An 8,710-nucleotide genomic window follows, 5' to 3' on the forward strand; every position below is an offset into this window, starting at 1 on the left:
GAATTTTTATTTTTCTCCTTGGAAGCAAATTATTATTATTATTATTATTATTATTATTATTATTATTATTATTATTATTATTACCCCGCCCAATGTCTCAAAAAACAACAACCCAGAAGGATTTTATTTTATTATTTTATTAGTATTAGTAATAACTTTTAAGAGAATTTTTATTTTTCTCCTTGGAAGCAAATTATTATTACTATTACTATTATTATTATTATTATTATTATTATTATTATTATTATTATTATTATTATTATTAACATTATTTATTATTATTACTATTACTATTATTATTATTATTATTATTATTATTATTATTAACATTATTTATTATTATTATTATTATTATTATTATTATTATTATTATTACCCCGCCCAATGTCTCAAAAAAAAAAAAACAACCCAGAAGGATTTTGATTTTTGGAAGCCTAGCAAGCGAGATATAAATATTAGTATTATTAATAATAATATTATTATTATTACCCAGCCAGATGGGTGGGAAATATTATTATTATTAGTATTAGTATTAGTATTATTAGTAGTATTATTATTGAAACCCAGGCAGATGGGCGGGAATTAAATTATTATTATTATTATTATGATTATTATTACTAGTACTATTGTTATTGCCATTGTTATTATCATTGAAACCCGGCCCAATGGGTGGGAAATATTATTATTATTATTATTATTATTATTATTATTATTATTATTATTATTATTGACGCCCAGCCAAATGGGTGGGAATTAAATTATTATTATTATGATTATTATTACTAGTACTATTGTTATTGCCATTGTTATTATCATTGAAACCCGGCCCAATGGGTGGGAAATATTATTATTATTATTATTATTATTATTATTATTATTATTATTATTATTATTGAAATCCGGCCAGATGGGTGGGAAATTATTTATTTTTTAATTATTACTATTATTACTATTAACGCTCCTTTTTTGCCTCCAGTCCGCCAAACTGATGCTCCACACGGTGGCGACTTTCAACTCCATCAAGGTAAAAAATTGTTCTCTCGTTTTCTCCTCTCCTCTTTCCCTCTCCTTCTAGAAATGTTGTTGTTATTAATAATAATAATAATAATAATAATAATAATAATAATAATAATAATAATATTTTCCTTTCTCCTCCTGCGAAGAGGCTGCCTTTTCCTATTTTAACCTTGTTTTTATGTTGCATTCATTCAACTTGAATAAATATTATTATTATTATTATTATTATTATTATTATTATTATTATTATTATTATTACTATTATTATTGCTACTATTCTTATTTTTATTGAAACCCAGCCAAATGGGAGGTGCATAAATTTTTTTTTATTATTATTATTATTATTATTATTATTATTATTATTATTATTACTATTATTATTGCTACTATTCTTATTTTTATTGAAACCCAGCCAAATGGGAGGGGCATAAATTTTTTATTATTATTATTATTATTATTATTATTATTATTGAAACATAGCCAGATGGGCGAGTAATAATAATAATAATAATAATAATAATAATAATAATAATAATAATAATAATTTTATTATTTTCATTTTTTTCATTATTATTATTATTACTATTGTTATTACTGTTACTATTATTATTATTGAAACCCAGCCAAATGGGAGGGGTATAAATTAATCATTATAAATTTATTATTATTATTATTATTATTATTATTATTATTATTATTACTACTACTACTACTACTACTACTATTAATTATTAATTATTAATTGGTCTCCCAGGAACTGAACGAGCGCTGGCGATCCCTCCAGCGATTGGCCGAAGAGCGGAGCCAGCTATTGGGCAGCGCTCACGAGGTCCAGCGCTTCCACAGGTGAGAATGTGGCTCTTTTCCTCTCGTTCTTTCCTCTTTTCCTCTCGTTCTTTCCTCTCTTCCTCTCGTTCTTTCCTCTTCTCCTCTCCTCTTTTCCTCTCGTTCTTTCCTCTTCTCCTCTCCTCTATTCCTCTCGTTCTTTCCTCTTCTCTCCCCTTTTCCTCTCGTTCTTTCCTCTTCTCCTCTCGTTCTTTCCTCTTCTCCTCTCTTTCCCTCTCGTTCTTTCCTCTTCTCCTCTCCTCTTTTCCTCTCGTTCTTTCCTCGTCTCCTCTCCTCTTCTCCTCTCGTTCTTTCCTCTTCTCCCCTTTTCCTCTCGTTCTTTCCTCTTCTCCTCTCCTCTTTTCCTCTCGTTCTTTCCTCTTCTCCTCTCCCCTTTTCCTCTCGTTCTTTCCTCTTCTCCTTTCCTCTTTTCCTCTAGTTCTTTCCTCTTCTCCTCTCGTTCTTTCCTCTTCTCTCCTCTTTTCCTCTCGTTCTTTCCTCTTCTCCTCTCCTCTTTTCCTCTAGTTCTTTCCTCTTCTCCCCTTTTCCTCTCGTTCTTTCCTCTTCTCCTCTCCCCTTTTCCTCTTGTTCTTTCCTCTTCTCCTCTCCTCTTTTCCTCTCGTTCTTTCCTCTTCTCCTCTCTTCCTCTCGTTCTTTCCTCTTCTCCTCTCTTTTCCTCTCGTTCTTTCCTCTTTTCCTCTCCTCTTTTCCTCTCATTCTTTCCTCTTTTCCTCTCGTTCTTTCCTCTTTTCCTCTCCTCTTTTCCTCTCGTTCTTTCCTCTTTTCCTCTCCTCTTTTCCTCTCGTTCTTTCCTCTTCTCCTCTCCCCTTTTCCTCTCGTTCTTTCCTCTTCTCCTCTCCTCTTTTCCTCTCGTTCTTTCCTCTTCTCTCCCCTTTTCCTCTCGTTCTTTCCTCTTCTCCTCTCCTCTTTTCCTCTAGTTCTTTCCTCTTCTCCTCTGGTTCTTTCCTCTTCTCTCCTCTTTTCCTCTCGTTCTTTCCTCTTCTCCTCTCCTCTTTTCCTCTCGTTCTTTCCTCTTCTCCCCTTTTCCTCTCGTTCTTTCCTCTTCTCCTCTCCCCTTTTCCTCTTGTTCTTTCCTCTTCTCCTCTCCTCTTTTCCTCTCGTTCTTTCCTCTTCTCCTCTCCTCTTTTCCTCTCGTTCTTTCTTCTTCTGCTCTTTTCCTCTCGTTCTTTCCCCTTCTCCTCTCCTCTTTTCCTCTCGTTCTTTCCTCTTCTCCTCTTTTCCTCTCGTTCTTTCCTCTTCTCCTCTCGTTCTTTCCTCTTTTCCTCTCGTTCTTTCCTCTTTTCCTCTCCTCTTTTCCTCTCGTTCTTTCCTCTTCTCCTCTCCTCTTTTCCTCTCGTTCTTTACTCCTCTCCTCTTTTCCTCTCGTTCTTTCCTCTTCTCCTCTCCTCTTTTCCTCTCGTTCTTTCCTCTTTTCCTCTCCTCTTTTCCTCTCGTTCTTTCCTCTCGTTCTTTCCTCTTCTCCTCTCCTCTTTTCCTCTCGTTCTTTCCTCTTCTCCCCTTTTCCTCTCGTTCTTTACTCCTCTCCTCTTTTCCTCTCGTTCTTTCCTCTTCTCCTCTCCTCTTTTCCTCTCGTTCTTTCCTCTTTTCCTCTCTTCTTTTCCTCTCGTTCTTTCCTCTTCTCCTCTCCTCTTTTCCTCTCGTTCTTTCCTCTTTTCCTCTCCTCTTTTCCTCTCGTTCTTTCCTCTTCTCCTCTCCTCTTTTCCTCTCGTTCTTTCCTCTTCTCCTCTCCTCTTTTCATCTCATTCTTTCCTCTTCTCCTCTCCTCTTTTCCTCTCGTTCTTTCCTCTTCTCCTCTCCTCTTTTCCTCTCGTTCTTTCCTCTTCTCCTCTCCTCTTTTCCTCTCGTTCTTTCCTCTTCTCCCCTTTTCCTCTCGTTCTTTCCTCTTCTCCTCTCCCCTTTTCCTCTCATTCTTTCCTCTTTTCCTCTTGTTCTTTCCTCTTCTCCTCTCCTCTTTTCCTCTCGTTCTTTCCTCTTTTCCTCTTGTTCTTTCCTCTTCTCCTCTCCTCTTTTCCTCTCGTTCTTTCCTCTTCTGCTCTTTTCCTCTCGTTCTTTCCCCTTCTCCTCTCCTCTTTTCCTCTCGTTCTTTCCTCTTCTCCTCTCGTTCTTTCCTCTTTTCCTCTCGTTCTTTCCTCTTTTCCTCTTCTCTTTTCCTCTCGTTCTTTTCTCTTCTCTTCTCCTCTCCTCTTTTCCTCTCATTCTTTACTCCTCTCCTCTTTTCCTCTCGTTCTTTCCTCTTCTCCTCTCCTCTTTTCCTCTCCTCTTTTCCTCTTGTTCTTTCCTCTTTTCCTCTCCTCTTTTCCTCTCGTTCTTTCCTCTTCTCCTCTCCTCTTTTCCTCTCGTTCTTTCCTCTTCTCCTCTCCTCTTTTCCTCTCGTTCTTTCCTCTTCTCCTCTCCTCTTTTCCTCTCGTTCTTTCCTCTTCTCCTCTCCACTTTTCCTCTCGTTCTTTCCTCTTCTCCTCTCCTCTTTTCCTCTCGTTCTTTCCTCTTCTCCTCCTCTTTTCCTCTCGTTCTTTCCTCTTCTCCTCCTCTTTTCCTCTCGTTCTTTCCTTTTCTCCTCTCCTCTTTTCCTCTAGTTCTTTCCTCTTCTCCTCTCGTTCTTTCCTCCTCTCCTCTTTTCCTCTCGTTCTTTCCTCTTCTCCTCTCCTCTTTTCCTCTCGTTCTTTCCTCTTCTCCCCTTTTCCTCTCGTTCTTTCCTCTACTCCTCTCTTCTTTTCCTCTCGTTCTTTCCTCTTCTCCTCTCCTCTTTTCCTCTCGTTCTTTCCTCTTCTCCTCTCCTCTTTTCCTCTCGTTCTTTCCTCTTCTCCTCTCCTCTTTTCATCTCATTCTTTCCTCTTCTCCTCTCCTCTTTTCCTCTCGTTCTTTCCTCTTCTCCTCTCCTCTTTTCCTCTCGTTCTTTCCTCTTCTCCTCTCCTCTTTTCCTCTCGTTCTTTCCTCTTCTCCCCTTTTCCTCTCGTTCTTTCCTCTTCTCCTCTCCCCTTTTCCTCTCATTCTTTCCTCTTTTCCTCTTGTTCTTTCCTCTTCTCCTCTCCTCTTTTCCTCTCGTTCTTTCCTCTTTTCCTCTTGTTCTTTCCTCTTCTCCTCTCCTTCTCTCCTCTTTTCCTCTCGTCTTTCTCTTCTCCTCTCCTCTTTTCCTCTCGTTCTTTCCTCTTCTGCTCTTTTCCTCTTGTTCTTTCCCTTCTCCTCTCCTCTTTCCTCTCGTTCTTTCCTCTTCTCCTCTCGTTCTTTCCTCTTTTCCTCTCGTTCTTTCCTCTTTTCCTCTCTCTTTTCCTCTCGTTCTTTTCTCTCTCTTCTCCTCTCCTCTTTTCCTCTCGTTCTTTCCTCTTCTCCTCTCCTCTTTCCTCTCCTCTTTCCTCTTGTTCTTTCCTCTTTTCCTCTCCTCTTTTCCTCTCGTTCTTTCCTCTTCTCCTCTCCTCTTTTCCTCTCGTTCTTTCCTCTTCTCCTCTCCTCTTTTCCTCTTGTTCTTTCCTCTTTTCCTCTCCTCTTTTCCTCTCGTTCTTTCCTCTTCTCCTCTCCTCTTTTCCTCTCGTTCTTTCCTCTTCTCCTCTCCTCTTTTCCTCTCGTTCTTTCCTCTTCTCCTCTCCTCTTTTCCTCTCGTTCTTTCCTCTTCTCCTCCTCTTTTCCTCTCGTTCTTTCCTTTTCTCCTCTCCTCTTTTCCTCTAGTTCTTTCCTCTACTCCTCTCGTTCTTTCCTCCTCTCCTCTTTTCCTCTCGTTCTTTCCTCTTCTCCTCTCCTCTTTTCCTCTCGTTCTTTCCTCTTCTCCCCTTTTCTCTCGTTCTTTCCTCTACTCCTCTCTTCTTTTCCTCTCGTTCTTTCCTCTTCTCCTCTCCTCTTTTCCTCTCGTTCTTTCCTCTTCTCCTCTCTTCTTTCCTCTCGTTCTTTCCTCTTGTCCTCTCCTCTTTTCCTCTCGTTCTTTCCTCTTTTCCTCTCCTCTTTTCCTCTCCTCCTTTCCTCTCGTTCTTTCCTCTTTTCCTCTCGTTCTTTCCTCTTCTCCTCTTTTCCTCTCGTTCTTTCCTCTTCTCCTCTCGTTCTTTCCTTTTCCTCTTTTCCTCTCGTTCTTCCTCTTTTCTCTCCTCTTTTCCTCTCGTTCTTTCTTCTCGTTCTCTCCTTCCTCTCATTCTCTCCTCCTCCTCTCTTTTCCTCTCAACCTCTCTTATTCTCTTGTTCTCTTTTGCTCTTCTCTCATTCTTCCTCTTTTCCTCTCGTTCTCTTCCTCTCCTCTCCTTCTCTCTTTTCCTCTTGTTCTTCTCATTCTCTTCCTTTCCTCTCATTCCCTCCTCTTTTCCTCTCCCCTCGTTCTCTCTTTTCCTCTTGTCCTTCTCCTTCTCTCACTTTCCTCTCTCTTCTCTTCCTGTCCTTCTCTCCTCCTCTCCTCCTCTCTTTTCCTCTTGTTCCTCATTCTCTCCCTTTCCTTCTCTCCTCTTTTCCTCTCATTCCGTCTTTCCCTCTTCTCCTCTTTTCCTCTCCTCTTTTCCTCTTGTTCTTTCTTCTCGTTCTCTCTTTTCTTCTTCTTCTCCGTCTCGTCTCCTCTTTTCCTCTCCCCTCCTTCTCTCTTTTGTTCTTCTCATTCTTTCCTCTTTCCCTCTCATTCTCTCTTTCCCTCTTCTCCTCTTCTCCTCCTTTTCCTTCTCTCCCTTTCCTCTCCTTCTCCCTTTCCCCCCGCCTTTCCCTCATTCTTTCTCTTTTCTTTTCCTCTCCTCTCCTCTTTTCCTCCCCTCTCTTTTCCTCTCCTCCTCTCTTCTCCTCTAGTTTCTTTCCTCTTTTCCTCTCCTCTTTTCCTCTCGTTCTTTCTTCTCGTTCTCTCCTTCCCTCTCCTCTCCTTCCCTCTCCTTCTTCTTCTCCTCTTTTCTTCTCTCTCCTTCTCTCTTTTCCTCTCAATCTCTCTTTTTCTCTTTTGCTCTCCTCTCATTCTTTCCTCTTTTCCTCTCCTCCTCCTCTCCTTCTCTCTTTTCCTCTTGTCCTCCTCCTCTCACTTTCCTCTCTCTTTCTCCTTCTCTCCTCCTCTTGCTCTCTCTTTTCCTCTTGTTCTTCTCATTCTCTTCCTTTCCCCTCATTCCCTCCTCTTTTCCTCTCTCTCCTTCTCTCTTTTCCTCTTGTTCTTCTCATTCTCTCCCTTTCCTTCCTTCCTTCCGGAACCTTCCGTCGCCTGGAGATCCTTGAATGTGGCTGCCATGTCTTCTCGTTCTCTCTTTCTTCTTCTTCTCTTCTCTCCTTCCCTCTCCTCTCTCTTCCTCTTGTTCTTTTCCTCTTGTTCTTTCTTCTCCTTCTCTCTTTTCCTCTGCTTCTCCTCTCCTTCTCTTTCTCTCCTCTTCTCTTTTTCTCCATCTTTCTTCTCGTTCTCTCTTTTCCTCTCCTTCTCTCCTCTCCTTCTTTTCCTCTCTCCTTCTCTCCTCTTGTTCTTTCTTCTCGTTCTCTCTTTTACTCTTCTCTTCTCTCCTTCCCTCTTTTCTCTTTTCCTCTCCTCTCTTTTCCCCTTGTTCTCTTTTCCTCTTGTTCTTTCTTCTCCTCTTTCCCTCTCCTTCTCTTCTCTCCTTCTTTTCCTCTCTCTCCTTCTTTCCTCTCCTCCTCTCTTTTTCTCTTCTTCTCGTTCTCTTTTCCTCTCCTCTCCTTTTCTTCTCTCTCCTTCTCTCCTCCTCTTCTTTTCTCCGTCTTCTCGTTCTTTCTTTTCCTCTCCTTCTCTTCTCTCTTCTTTCCTCTCTCCTCTCCTGTCCTTCTCTTTTTTCCTCTTCTTCTCGTTCTCTCTTTTCCTCTACTCTCTCCTCTTGTTCTTTCTTCTCGTTCTCTCTTTTACTCCTCTTGTTCTCTCTTTTCCTCTCCTTTCTCTCCTTCTCTTTCCCCCTTGTCCTTTTTCTCGTTCTCTCTTTTCCTCTCCTTCTCTCCTTTTCGTTCTTTCTTTCCTCTCTCTCCTTCTCTCCTCTCCTCTCTTTTCTCTCTTCTTTCTTCTCATTATCTTCCTCTTGCTCTTTCTTCTCATTCTCTTCCTCTCTTCTTCTCTCTTTCCCCCTTGTTCTCTCTTTTCTTCTTCTTCTTCTTCTTCTTCTTCTTTCTTCTTCTTCTTCTTCTCCTCCTCTCTTTCCCCTTTCCTCTCCTCTCCTTCTCTCTCTTCCTCTCCATCTCCTCTCTTCCTCTCCTTCTCTCCTTCCTCCATTTCCTCTCCTTCTCTCCTCTTTTCCTCTCCTTCTCTCTTTCCCTCGTCTCTTTCTCTCTCTTCCTCGCCTTCTCTCCTCTTTTCTCTCCCTCTCTTTTCCTCTCCTCTCTTTCCTCTCCTCTCTTTTTCTCTCCTCTTCCCTCTCCTTCTCTCTTTCCCTCTTCTCTTTTCCTTGCTCTCTTTCTCCCTCTCCCTCCTCCTCTCCTCTCTTCCTCTCCTCCTCGTTCTTTCTTTTCCTCTCCTTCTCTCTTTCCCTCTTCTCTTTCCCTCATTCTCTTTCTCCCTCTCCTCTCCTCCTCCTCTCCTCTTTTCCTCTCCTCTCTTTTCCTCTCCTCTCCTTCTCTCTTTCCTCTTCTCTTTTCCTCATTCTCTTTCTCTCTCTCCTTCTCTCCTCTTTTCCTCTCATTCTCTCTTCCCCTCTTCTCCTCTTTCCTCATTCTCCTCCTCTTTTCCTCTCCTTCTTTCTTCTCTCTTTTCTTCTCTCTCCTCGTTCTTCTCTCCTTCTCTCTTTCCCTCTTCTCTTTTCCTCGTTCTCTTTCTCCCTCTCCCTCTCCTCCTCCTCTCCTCTCTTTTCCTCTCCTTCTTTCCTCTCTCTTTCCTCTCCTCTCTCCTCATTCTCTCTTTTCCTCTCCTTCTCTCTTTCCCTCTTTTTTCCTCGTTCTCTTTCTCCCTCTCCTCCTCCTCTCCGCTTTTTCCCTCTCC

General features: G+C 41.0%; 1 protein-coding gene across 1 annotated transcript in view; it reads left to right on the plus strand.

The window, feature by feature from the left end:
* LOC309524275 (spectrin alpha chain, non-erythrocytic 1-like) overlaps positions 1 to 8,710 on the plus strand; it is a 199,323-nt gene that overhangs the window by 97,296 nt on the left and 93,317 nt on the right. Inside the window, 3 exon segments of the mRNA XM_082208732.1 lie at positions 977 to 1,024; positions 1,772 to 1,863; positions 7,013 to 7,022. Of these exon segments, the coding sequence (XP_082064858.1) occupies positions 977 to 1,024; positions 1,772 to 1,863; positions 7,013 to 7,022 (150 nt within the window).

Source organism: Podarcis vaucheri (assembly GCF_965113315.1).
Source record: "Podarcis vaucheri genome assembly, chromosome: Z".
Lineage (NCBI taxonomy): Eukaryota > Metazoa > Chordata > Lepidosauria > Squamata > Lacertidae > Podarcis > Podarcis vaucheri.